The sequence below is a fragment of the Carya illinoinensis genome, chromosome 3, assembly GCF_018687715.1.
Source record: "Carya illinoinensis cultivar Pawnee chromosome 3, C.illinoinensisPawnee_v1, whole genome shotgun sequence".
NCBI lineage: Eukaryota > Viridiplantae > Streptophyta > Magnoliopsida > Fagales > Juglandaceae > Carya > Carya illinoinensis.
The window spans coordinates 50,073,649-50,086,820 of record NC_056754.1 but is presented as its reverse complement, the minus strand read 5'-3'; the positions used below and the strand labels follow the sequence as shown (position 1 = coordinate 50,086,820).

Here is a 13,172-nt window from a genome sequence, read left to right as displayed (position 1 = left end):
CTACAAATATTGTGAATATTGTCATCAAATATCAAGCTCCAAACCCCAGACAGCCATAATCTTCCAAAAAAATTACCATTACAGAACCTGCATAAAAGTTCTATATCACAACAGTTTCTTTATCCAGATGAGAACATATACAACAAACACCCTGTGACAACTGATCATTCGCTTTCTCACGCCCTCTTTTATAGCCCAATGTTGACTTCTGCAACCAAGCAACGCATGTCCCATGGAAATGCTACTGGGATGTTCGGATAAAGTGGGTGACTACTAGATCAGCCGTACAGATTGAAAAATGGAGAAAAGGCACAAGATCCTTGCACCTTGAGTAAGCTCAGATATAAGAAATGAAATGCGAGACAGATGCTCTAAATCGATATTAGGACTTGTGTGCATCACTGGCTCTATTCCTGTATGGAACAACCAACCATACAACTGAAGCATGTGGAGGCAAGATAAAATCACAGGTTTTAGAACATGAGCAGGTGTAACAATAAAAAATTCAAGAAGATATGAGTTATATTTGTATAACAAATAAAGAAAACCGCCCTATTTTTCCAGAGGCGGCAGAATCTTTTATGAATAGGACATGATAGAATATCCACGTTGCCGAGGCTCTGACTACCCTTTATCGTCTTGAGAAACAATATGGGGAGACCAACCTTTGGTCAAAAAAAGAAACTCACTCCATGAGTGGGGTTTCAGGACTTTTATGCTGTCTTAAAATTGAATTGAGCCACTACTACAAATTCGATAGAGAACCACTAGGTTCTTTTGAATGAGCTTGAACGCCATTGATAGCATCTTGGTAGACCCAGGACGAGATGAGGTGATGGGCAATGGCAAATGGCCCGGGTATAAACATGGGAGCAAGTTCACCACTTTCCACATTGAAGTCCGCAGCCAAGTTCTGTCCTTTCTCAACTCCCTTGCACATCTGTTCTACCCTGACTGCTGCAGTTTCTTGAGCTTTTTTGTATTCGGCAAATGCCAGAGCTTTTTTCACATCTTCTCTACTGTGCCACTGAGCGTCTAGACAAGTAGATATAGCAACATTATTTATAGTTTTAACTTCTAACATGTGCCGTGAGGGCAAAAGGGGTACAAAAAAACTTTGCACTTGATGCCTATTCGAGTATTCTCATCTGTAATCACTGTAAAAATGATTATTTATCGATTCAATTCAAGTTAAACATTAGTAAACTATGCAGTCAAAATAAATATTAACTCTGATTTCTCTCCAAGAAGTTTCGCAAGCCATGCTTTCGCTGTGAAATGAATATCCATACAAAATGATACAGATCAATTACACATTAACAAAGCCACGTCCAAATAGACCAATCCCCGTATTGTAAAGAACATTGAATCTCAATGTACCTTTGTGGTAATTCTAGCCTTACCACTAAGCTGACTCATGTTGATGAGATCAGGTAAAAATTACCCTTCACATATACTTTTTTATAAGTGCCCTTCACATAATCTAGAAATAGGATTTTCATTTTTCTCGAGAAAATGCAAAGGAATTAAAAAAAGAAAAAGAAAAAAGGTCTATTGAAACATTGCTGAATGTTTAAAATACCTTCCAACTCTTCCTTGTCCACGTTTATTTCTAGTGATTTCGCATATGCATGAAAGCCAACCATCAACTGGCATGGAATGCTACTTGGTCCAACTGGAAATAAACAATATCAAGAGAATAGTATCAACAGACAAATATTGAAAATTAATATGGAAATTGTCTACATTGTTGCATCTATACTACCAGGGAAATAGAGGACATCAAACTCAACAGCCATTACAGAAACGCACAGGGCTGAAAAATCAACTAATAAATCCAAAAGATACAGATACTGCAAAACAAACCGATGATATAAGTGTCTCTTTACAGAAACAAATGCTGACATAACAATTAGGAAGCTTATGATTCTTTTTTTTTTTCGGATCATGAGCTTATGGTTCTCTTATTGAACATAACATCCGAAGAAACATAAAAGAGAAAAGAAGAAGAAGAAGAAGAAGAAGAAGAAAGAGTGTTCATGTGGCCCTTTATTTTGATAATACTAAGAAACTTTTTTGTCTGTATAATAGGTATTTCTCTCTTGTAACCACCTGTATACCAGGGCTATGCCTAATTATGAGGATCAATAAATTTTATTAATTATCAAAAAACTCAAAAACTTTTAATTGGAAAACCCAAGGGAATTGAAAAAAAGGATTAAGATAAACAATCTTTCAGATGGTTTACACAGATGATTCCAGCAAAAACTATTTTTAAGTCAGAAGGATTACAATGAAGAAGGTAAGAAAACTATTTTACAAAGCCAAAGGAAATAAAGAAAAGGAGAAATGTAGATAAAGATTCTAAATTTTAGAAATTGGGAACCTTGCAACCAAGAAAATGAAAATTTGCAATAAATTTAGTTCAATGTTTTTTTACTTCTAATGAAAATGCCCACTTAATATGTTAACAAAACCCTCATTTCTGTAGAACTGACAAATGTGAACAGATAAAGCACCATTATCATTAATGATATTAATATTACCATCATTTAAACTATATTGAGTAATCTAACGTATTCTGAGAAAATTTGCTTTGCATAAGTTATACCAGGCCATGGTTGAGAGCTATGATATATGACTTCTCCTACTTCAATACCAGTCTCCTCCCATGTTTCTCTTCTCACTGCCTCTTCCAAGCTTTCTCCTGGCTAAAGAGAATAGCAAGCCTAAAATTAATGTATTTTTTAATAACTTTTTAAAAAAATTAAAGACAAGAATACAACAATTTATCAAATTATTGCTAAGTTAATGGAAAGCAAAACATTGAGATTTTTTTTTTATAAGTATAAAACAGTGATATTTAGATGCTCTTGGTTATAACTGGGTCACAGAGACATAGAGAAGGATCCTACTTCAGGCAAAATGACCTAATTTAAAACTGTTGGAAAATTAATTTAACATTTTATTTATGTTGGGGGTTGGGCCCACATCAATGTAATGATGACAGGTTTAGAACTTGATAAATAAGGCCTAAAAAGGCAGCACTTAAAAGTTGGCCAAGCTCATACCTCTATAAAACCAGCTAAGCAGCTCCACATACGGGGTACAAATCTTGATTGTCTACTTAAGAGTACACGGTCGTTCTCTCTATCAATGACCAACATGATGACAACCTGTAATAAGATTAATCCACACAAATCAATTTGAAACTCAAAGCATCCATTTTACAGAGGTTTTTAGTGACCACTTTAAGTAGAGGATATTAAGCACGAGCATACTGGATCAACACGAGGGTAAATTCTCTTTTTGCACAACTCATTCGAACATTGCTTCCGCCTCCCAGCTTCCATTGGGACTGTTTTCTCTCCACAATGTCCACAAAACCGTGATACGCTGTGCCATTCTAGCAATGCCCTGGCCTAATCAAATCCAATGACCAGAAAAAATGTGCCACTGTCAGCAACCTTTAACTATGCAATAATGCAGGAAGAGAACAGATAATACAAGTCAAGAGCAAGAGAAATACAATAGGAATCTGAGATGTCACAAACTAGAACCATGAGCAAGCAAGCATATCTGTCCAACCTTTGGATGCATCAAACCTTTATAAGTATAGTTCTGCAAATTTGCAGAGACTGGAAGTATAGTTAGACATCTTTTATAGAAATATGGCAAGAAGTTATCCAAATCTCTGGATGATTTCTTAAAATAAATGCAAATAATAGAAAAACAGAAAAACCATTGTGTATAATTAAAAAGAAAAAAAAAAAAAAAAACTAAGAGTACAACATTACACATATCTTGTATCAATCTTGCACACAAAAGTACTTGTATGAGTCAGCTAATTGTTTCTTGCATTCAGTCAAAGATTCACCATAATATCTGAATAAAAGAATTATCACACCAAGTTTGATTTCCCATACAGAATTTTTTAGCAAGTACCTACAGACACTTGCCCAGCTGAATTCACAAAACTTGTAAAAACATTCTATCTGCCACTCAGCCAAATTTTGATATTGTCAATCAGCATCTAAACTAAATTAATTGAAACCAAAATCCATGACTAAGAAATGTTTATAGGGCGCCAAACCAAAATTTAGGATTGTTCACCTATTAAGCCCATAAACACTTTTTTTGCGCAAATCATTTTTATTGGTAAGATCATCCAATCAAAGCCTAAACCATTCAATATGGTGTTCTACAACACCTCCTCTCATGTTCAGGCCTCAAATATTCAAATGGACCTTGTATGTGGAGCCAGCTGGGCTCTGATACCATGCTATTGCATCTAACCCAAAAGCTGACCACGTTAAAGTATCTAACCCAAACGCTTAAACTGCCATCTGGAAAGGCTCAATTAGCACATACCAACAATTACCACCTGATTTTCATTGTTCAACAGCATGAAGAAAAAAAATCAGAACCGGAATAAGAGGAATATTCTTAGATGACAACTACTCTCTTAGGAACTCTAAAAACTTATGTTTATGGTGCTTCATTTGCTGATCTCCACAGATCTAGAATGGAAGCTATATTATGGGATGAGAAATTTAGGGTAATTATGGCTATGAGCAAAAATTGGAGCATGAGGTGATGGAAGATATTGAAGCTCCTGCAATGATGAAGGGTTTACAAATGAATTTCCACAGAGAAATACGAGAAGTTGTTAGAAAGTGACTTTTCAGAATGGTTGCCGGTATGGTTTGGTAGTAGAAAAATTCTATTCATAAGTCTCATACACCATACACCACTATTTTTGTTATTTTTTTAATTTTTTTCTCTTACCAAATGTATAGTATATGGATGATTAGTAGAATAATTCAATTATTTTAAGAAGAATAAAACAAAATAAAATTTAAAAATAAAAAATTGTGGTGTGTGGTATAGGGGCTTATGAATAGCAAAGCTCTTGGTAGTAAGAGAATTTTGAGTTTTAAGATGAAATATATTATTATTGTTCTAGAATTTGAAAAGGTTAAAAAAAATTTGAATTATTTATTATATTTTATATAAGATTTGGGAAAGTTGTAATAATGATACGAGAATTTTAAGTTTGAGATAAAAATTTTGAATTGCCAAACCATACTGACACTTCCTCCCAAGATTTGTCCTATTTGGTAGTGTGTCTGAGAAGATTAGAGCTTCATTCATAAGTTTTCAACAGTTCGAAGGTAACCCAAGTTGGTAGAGAACGAAATGGAGCAAGTCACAAATTAGCTAGGTACGCCAAGTATGTGGAAGACAAGATTGTCTGTTTGGACTCTTTTCCAGATTTTATCAAATAAAACCTACTTGTTGATTCTATGATATAATTCTTTCTTAAATTGGATAGAAAATTATTTGTCAAAAATGAAAAAAAGAGGCACATTTAGCACGCATATACCAATGAATCACAAGCTCACCAAATAACCCCAACCACTTACATGACCAGCAACAGACAATTCCCCCATAGCTCGCGCATCGGCCCAATCCGTCGCCACCATTAGCGTCCTCAGCTCAACAAAGCAAAGTTGCTTGCTCCAAAACTCAGGCACGAGACCACCCTCACCAGAAACGTCAATTGCCCAATAGACGACATCCTCCTCGGGCCTTGAACCCAGGTACACCATCGAGTCCCCGCTCAACTCGACGCCGGAATTGGCCAAGTAACCCTTGCAATCTGCCAAACTAATCCAACCCAGATGCCAATTTGGGGACGAGTCACCGGGTCCAGCACCCGAAGCCGCCAAGGGCCTGCCTTTTCTGAAAGGCAGGACCTTGAAAGAAGGGGAAGAGAGCTGGTGGTGGGGATTAGCATCTAAGAGCTGGGTCTTGAGGGTTTCAAGGGCTGTGATTGGTGAAAGTGGGTCTTCGGGTTTTGGGGTCTTGGATCTCAAAGGATTGCCAGCAAAGGCATGGGACTGCAAGTTTATGGCCATGGTAGTGCTGCTGCTGCTGCTCCTGCGTGAAAAAGTTCTTGTGAGGGTCTGAAGACAGAGTTTTCTAGAGAGAGAAAGGAGGGAAGAGGAAGTTGAGGAAGAGAGGAGGGAGAGCATGACTAGCATTGTCCATTGGGTTGTGGCTATGTTTTCAAGAAGGCGAGGAAACTGAGGAGCTGAGTTTGGTGACGACTCCAAGTACTGTAGTAATGACATCTGTCCTCGTTCAGACGATATCTTGGTTGGTTGAGTCGTCGAGCCAAGGCGTACGAGTGGTGAAGCTCGTAATCGCAAGAGTTTTGCTATTTTCTATTTATTTGTTAAAGAAAAAGTCAATATGAAAATATAATAATTGATATGATGAACTTTCACTGTCATGCTGAGTTTTGATGGGTAAATATAGAATTTTCTTTTTAATTTTTCTTAATTTTATTTCCTTGCATGGCGTGGTGAGCTAAAATGTGAGCATGATAAGAAAATCACCAAATTTACAAAAACAATATATACTCATTACATCCATATTGGATGTGTTGCATTAAAAGTAGCATTTCCCTTCTTATTTCCTTTTTTGAAATGTTTATAAACTTTTATGGTTGTATATTTTTCCTCCTCCCTCCATCAGCCGACACATGCCCCACCCATCCTTCCGCTAGCCACCGATCTGTAGGGATGATGCGGAATTGCGTCAAAAATCTCAACACGTAACCCTCATGCGCGGCTTGTTTTTGTGTATATTCTTCATGCGCCATCACGCCATGACGACTCAAACGGATACACGCACCATACTAACAAATTCTCCTTGTTGAGATCTTACAAATTTGGTCTACCTCGCCTCCTTTCCACTGGCGCGTGGCTGCTACACGCCACCACAGATGCACAGGAATGCAGATGACTGACCACAGATTAGACCATCTGATGTCATGCTTTCTACTATCTTATTGCTTCTCCTAATGATGATATTGGAAAAGGGACTACAGTTTATAGATCTCTCCAAAAAAATTCTCATGATAACAAACTACAATGTAGCCATCACCATCATTGCTTTCAGCAAAAGTTCCACCACCACAAACAGTGGATTCTAAGTTTGCATAACTTTGTGAATTGCTAAATTTTGCTTTTTTTAAATGGTGTCCTCTTTGTAGGGCATAGATGAGAATCAAGAAATTGGTTCCAAAACCTACTCTTTTTTTTTCCTTTTTCTTTTTTTTCCATCTCTTTACACAGTAGTTTTTTGTATTGGGGCATTTGTTGGGAAACCCCACTGCCTCCTTATGTATTATTCTTTCCATTTCTAATAGATATTTGGTTGCTTTAAAAAAAAAAAAAGTAGCATTTTCTGGAATAACCATATATTAAGTCGACAGGGATGCATCTTAATACTGGAACAAAATGTACTGGTGAAGTAAACTTGGGAGACATTACATATAAAGAACTGGATAAGTATAAACTAAACCAATTGGTTCGAAAATGTTACTATAGAGTGTCAAAGCTGGACAATTTGAAGGCTTTTTCATTAAGGGCTTAGCTACACGTCATCATCAAGGCTTAGCATGCATAGAAATTACATTTGAACCATCAAGGACTCTTATTTAATGTTCTAATGACAATAGGTGCTTCCAGTAATCAAACTGTACTTCACATATCATTGCTTAGAAGAAAATATGCTTTAGAAAGAAGAAAAGTAATGACAAACCAACCAATCAACCTGATCCTGACCACCAATGACCAAATACTTGAGAAAGAGGGAATTCTGTAGCCTTAGAGGCTTTGAAACGACTCAAAATATACTAAAAGACCAAAATTTTGAAACTTAGAAGCGTGAGTCTTTAAAATTTCTTAATCCCAATGAGAAGCTGCTGCTATACAAGAACCGAGCTCAGCTTTCCACTTTGCTTGGCAGGTGTTGCGCTAGTGGCACATCATCAAGCCAATCAGCATAGATGCGATCAATCTTCTTGAATCCTTTCCACTTCAGTAAACTTTTCTGCCTCCGCCCTTCTTCAGTTGAAATAGGCAGAATTCTTGTTTTTGGAGGAGATGCATCACGAAGAGGAACATATTGAGGTTTGGCTGAAATGGGAATGAAGCCCATACTCGATGCTTCCCCTTCAATGGGTGCCCGCAGCTCTGGTTTTGACGAAAAACCATAACATCATATTTCAAGTTTTTCAAATTTTTTTATTGAATTCAATTTGTTAATACTCATGTAACAGTTAAGAAAAAATCCAAAAGAAGGAAATCCCTTTAGATAGAGCACTATATTCATGGTTGAATATTCCTACCCAGCTGCACACTCTTGACCATATGCTACCATAAATTGGATATCTCATTGTGTTGCTTGTCAAGTGCCATACCATCTGTTTACTCCAATCAACTATGTGATGTCGGGAACTAAATTACTACACTCAATTTAAGTATTGATACGTATTGATACCCACTGGTAACATCACAAATATTAATGGAGACTCCAATCAGGACAATGGCAATAAATCCAAAGGAAATAAAATTATATATATGATTTTAACTCAAAAAGTAGGAAGTTCCTCTTCATATTGGCATATCAACGACCTAGTTTGTTTCAGAAATTTAAATGACTACTATGGAGCAGCTAATAGTTAAAAGGCACCCAGCCTTTTGATTGGAAAGAATCATATAAGGAATATTGTATTAACAGAAAGTGCCAATCAGTGATAGCAATGTCAGGAGTTAATAAATGATAAATATACATTTTAACAAACAATATTTCTAATTTTGCAATGAATGCTGGTGCACCTATTATGTGAGAGCAACAAAACTAGTTGCCCACATTGAATCAGTGAAGGTACTGTATATTTCTTTTTTTTTTATATCCTTGGGTGTCCGGGCCAGCTTAAGCGCACCTCGACTAATCCCACGGGGCCCTGAAGTTAACGGCCAGGTAAACCTCTAGTGGCCCTGAAGGGACTTGAACTAGTGACCATTAGGGAGCAAACCCAAGGTCTGACCAATTAAGCTACCCCTCAGGATTTACTGTATATTTCTTTAAGGGGATAATGCACTTTCCACCCTCAGATTATTAAACATTTTGTACTTTATATCCCATGTTACCAAAACCGACATATTGTGCCCTCCATATACCAAGAATTGACAAATAGCATTATTGTCTAATTCTGGCCGTTAAGATGAATGAAAACAGTTGGCACAGATTGGATGATTGGATCTAACAAGGTGCACATTGCTACTTTCTCGTAGTTTGATTGTGCAATATGTCAGTTTTGATCATTAGCAGTACAAAGTATAAAAAGTCTATTAGTTAAAGGGTGGACTATATTTCCCATTATCCTAATAAAATGGTTTCAGTCTCAACTACTTTTCCTGAGAGAAATGTTGAAAGAAAAACAATGAACAATCAAACATAAAACCAGAACATGGAGAACAGTCAATCAGTGACAAAAAATATTCATGCCAACCATTTAACAAAATACACAACTAGATTCAGGCAGTGGAACTTTTTCTGGAGAGCAACTCGGAAAATGAGTTTGTCTTAGAGAGAATCAGATGGTTCCGAGGTTAATGAATATATTTTGATTTGAGTTTGGAAGAGAAGAGCGAATCATCACTTCCTAGAGATGAATATGAGGAGGCTTGCACTGCCTTGGGAAGAATACAACCAAATCATTCGCTATCATTTAGATAACAGCCCACTCATTTGACCGCAACTTTTCTTTTCTTTTCTTGTTAGTAGGAAAGTTTTACAGAAGAAAATAAGGGTAAGAGCTATTGATAGAAGAATTTACATATCAAATTCAGATTTTAGAGGGAGGTAGAGCTTCGGCCACAACTAAATAAGGTCTACACTCACAATCCTTTGCAGAGTTAACTATCTGGGCCCCTGATAATCACCCCCCCCCCCCCCCCCCTTCTCTCTCTCTCTCTCTCTCTCTCTCTCTCTCTCTCTCTCTCTTCTTTCTTTTTCCCACACGTTTTGCTTTGCTTTGTAAATTAAGAAATATAGATACAAATGTTCACGGACATATTTTCATTTCACAACAGAGATATCACCGTACTTTCGGGTGAAAAACTAAAAAAGACACAGGCAACCATTTCATGATAGAAAGCTCATGCTACCTACCATCTTCCATTGTCCACTTTCATAGCCTAGTAAGATAATTAGAATAATTGCTTCTGATCAATCACAGTTGCAAACTAGGACACAGAAAATTAAAAGTTTGGGAGAAGGAAAAATAAATAAAAATCTGAGTAATAAGATAAGCCAAGCAAAACCATCATACCTGCTTGCCCATGAGCAAAGTGGCATTTGTCACCGTAGTGGCATTGGCCTCTCTCCCAACTGTTACATATCTTTGTCTTCAAATACAGCTTCGTATTTGGCCGGATCGCATCCGAACCATTGTTCAGAGGCCTAATAGTATCAGACTGATTAGAGCCTGCTCCATGAACTATAGATGATTCGGTAGTTCCAATGCTTATCACCGAGCTCTCCCTAAATCTCCCCGACTCACCCCTAAACTTCGCCGGATCTTCATGAAGAAAATTACACCTTTCCCCATAAGGGCACTCCTCCCCATTATAAAACTTCTTGCATAGCTTCATCTTGTGGATTATCTTCTGGTCATCATCCCAATTTCCAGTTGATCGATCTTCCCCACCACGTAAACCAGCAAGTTCTTGCCAATTGGGTGGAGGTTGCCGCATATCTTCAATACCATGAGCATACTTACAATCGGCACCCTTGCTACACATACCCGCCATAAAACTTGTGCACATCTTAGTCTTAAAGAAAATGTTGCTTGTCCCTCTATTGACTTGAGGATTTGGGGAGTTCATCCTAGAATTCATTGGCGGGCAGGACAAGGCCGAGGATTGATTATCCTCAGAATTTCTAGCCCTCTTGAACGGTTGTGAATGCATATCGAATTGATCGTTGTTCAATGGGACCTGAGGCCAAACACCAATGGCATCACTGCCTGCATCAAATCGCTGTGCCTGCATGATTAACGGAGGGCGAGGATCCGCAAAACTAATACCGACAAATTTTAAAGGCCTGAAACCCAGAAAACCCAGCAAAGATTTGATGTAAAATGACAATGAAAAAACAAAAAATCTGAACCAGGTATATACAATCAAGAACGTTAAATTTGAAATTGAATTCAACTGAGAAAAGTAGTCAATTTTCAAGAATTGAGAAAGAAAACCCGGATCAATAGTTTGAGTCAAAACAAGATTATAATGACGAAAATCAATAAATCCCAGAATTGAATTTAAACTTGGGGAGGGAGAAACAGAAGATCAAAGAAGTTAAAAAATCAAGAAGAGCACCAGAGGATTATTGGTGCTAAAGGGGAGTTTTACCGAAGGAAATTGTGAAACCAAGACTGAGATGAAAATGCTAAAAGAGGTGAACAAAACTTCGAAATATATATGTCATAAGTGAGAGTCAAAACCTAGCCGCCTTCCGTGAGAAAGCTAAAGCCCTAAACGGCTAAAACCCCAGAGCACATTCCAAAATCCAAAACCCTGAGAGGGGAGATTGTTTCGGTGGTATACTCCATGTCACCCATGGTGGGGACATCAACTTCAGTGACTCGTGACCCCTCTCTAATTGGGCTGGGCCTAAGCGATCTGAGAGTTCTGTACAAAACTTATGGGCCTTATTGAGCCTGATTTTTAATGGGCCTCATAAAACCTAAAAAGATATTTAATCCTAGATTCCTTGTTCATCGTTTAATGGTTAGGGGCATATTTTTATTTTTTTATAAGATCAAGTACAAGGCCCAACTCCCGAGACCAATAAGACCATATCAGCCTTTTAATTGTGAAATTATACCAAGGCGTATCTAATACGTATTAATAATAATATTGAGGAGAAATAATTGAAATTTCTCGAAATTAATAGTAATCTTTTTTTCTTTTTTTAAATGAGTAGACGACTTTTGTACAACCCATGATACTATTCAATTTTACTTTTCAGATAATCGTGTTTAATAGTGTTTACATAGTTTAATTTAGATGCAAACTAGGACTATCAAAACCATTTAGAATTGCAACTTATTGCATTTTCGTTCAAGCTAGAGTCAAGCGCATCATGTTCATGCACAATTAATTTCTACATGCATGATTCTCGCTTGAGCTAGGGTTTAGTAGTGTACTCGATCCGGTTTGAAACATATTTTAGAACCAAACTATTATATACCGATTTTAAGATTTGAAAATTCAATATTGTACCGATTACACCTTCAAACTGATATTTTTATTTTACAAGTTCTGGTTCAATTTGGTCCCCTTTTTTTGGTATATTATATATAGTATATATAATATTGTATATATATTATAGTATATAATAATATAGTGATAATATATTGTGATATAATATTAGTATAACTACTAATACTATAAAATATGGTAATAATATATAGTTATTTATATAGGATTTTAAATTTTAATGTTATATTAATTAGTAATTTATCATATAATTAATACAAAATTATTTTTTTATATAATTATATATGAAAAATTATATATAATCTAAAAATTCATATAAAAAATATTTTATACAATGTAAAAAATTAATATATATAAATTAGTTTGGTCCTTTATTAAAAAAAGAAAAACTGGAATTGAACCGATTTCGACCGGTTTAAAAAAAAAATAGAATCGGTACCGGACCAAACCCACCAATTGGGTCCAGTTCGGTCTAGTTTATCGGTTCACTGATTTTTTTTCATCTCTGCTAAGGTTGATCACGGATCGGGTGAGATTCTTGAAACGTGTTGGCCGCTCAAGCCAACATTAAACTAGGCCAGTTTTTCCATTAGACTAGTTAGGCAATTACGTAAGGCCTCTAGTAGAAGAATGTCATTTTTTTTTTTAAATATCCAATAAAAAACTATAATTAATTCAATGAGAATATAAAAAAGATCAAATAAATATTATGTCATTATTAGTTTTAAAAGTATCTCATATAATAATTATTTTGCATATTCTCCTTCTAAGAATACACTTTTCTTTTGTCATTATTAGTTTAATATATAATTAATATGAAAATTATAAATAGAAAAATCTAATTTTTGAGTATTCATAAAAGATTTTTGTATAATCTTTATCTTTTATATAATCATTTAAAGAGACAATGACCCACTTTTTCTCAAATGTGTAAATTGTTGATAAAACTTTATTAACAATAATGATTATAATGGTGTCTAAGAGTCTAAAGTACTTGTAAAACTAGATAAGATAAAATTCTCTCTAAAT

The 13,172-nt window shown here is 35.9% G+C and overlaps 2 protein-coding genes across 5 annotated transcripts; both read right to left on the bottom strand.

Annotated features, from left to right (window-relative positions):
- Positions 1–504: 504 nt before the first annotated feature.
- LOC122305113 (nudix hydrolase 19, chloroplastic) lies at positions 505–6,196 on the bottom strand. 2 transcript variants are annotated; one of them, XM_043117439.1, is made up of 6 exons: positions 5,427–6,191; positions 3,282–3,422; positions 3,072–3,176; positions 2,612–2,711; positions 1,583–1,675; positions 505–1,035 (listed from the first exon to the last, which is right to left on the bottom strand). In XM_043117439.1, exons 1-6 carry the CDS (start codon positions 6,135–6,137, stop codon positions 746–748), a joined length of 1,440 nt encoding a protein of 479 aa, XP_042973373.1. In that variant the 5' UTR covers positions 6,138–6,191; the 3' UTR covers positions 505–745. The 2 variants fall into 2 exon arrangements, with proteins under 2 accessions (XP_042973373.1, XP_042973374.1); XM_043117440.1 differs by having other exon boundaries at positions 988–1,157; positions 5,427–6,196.
- Positions 6,197–7,411: 1,215 nt separating this feature from the next.
- On the bottom strand, positions 7,412–11,497 carry LOC122305111 (zinc finger CCCH domain-containing protein 39). 3 transcript variants are annotated; one of them, XM_043117438.1, is made up of 3 exons: positions 11,366–11,497; positions 10,193–10,965; positions 7,412–8,048 (listed from the first exon to the last, which is right to left on the bottom strand). In XM_043117438.1, the coding sequence occupies exons 2-3, from the start codon at positions 10,911–10,913 to the stop codon at positions 7,798–7,800; spliced, it is 972 nt and encodes a 323-aa protein (XP_042973372.1). In that variant the 5' UTR covers positions 10,914–10,965; positions 11,366–11,497; the 3' UTR covers positions 7,412–7,797. The 3 variants fall into 3 exon arrangements, with proteins under 3 accessions (XP_042973372.1, XP_042973371.1, XP_042973370.1); XM_043117437.1 differs by having other exon boundaries at positions 11,274–11,454; XM_043117436.1 differs by having other exon boundaries at positions 10,193–11,454.
- Between the last annotated feature and the right edge of the window lie 1,675 nt (positions 11,498–13,172).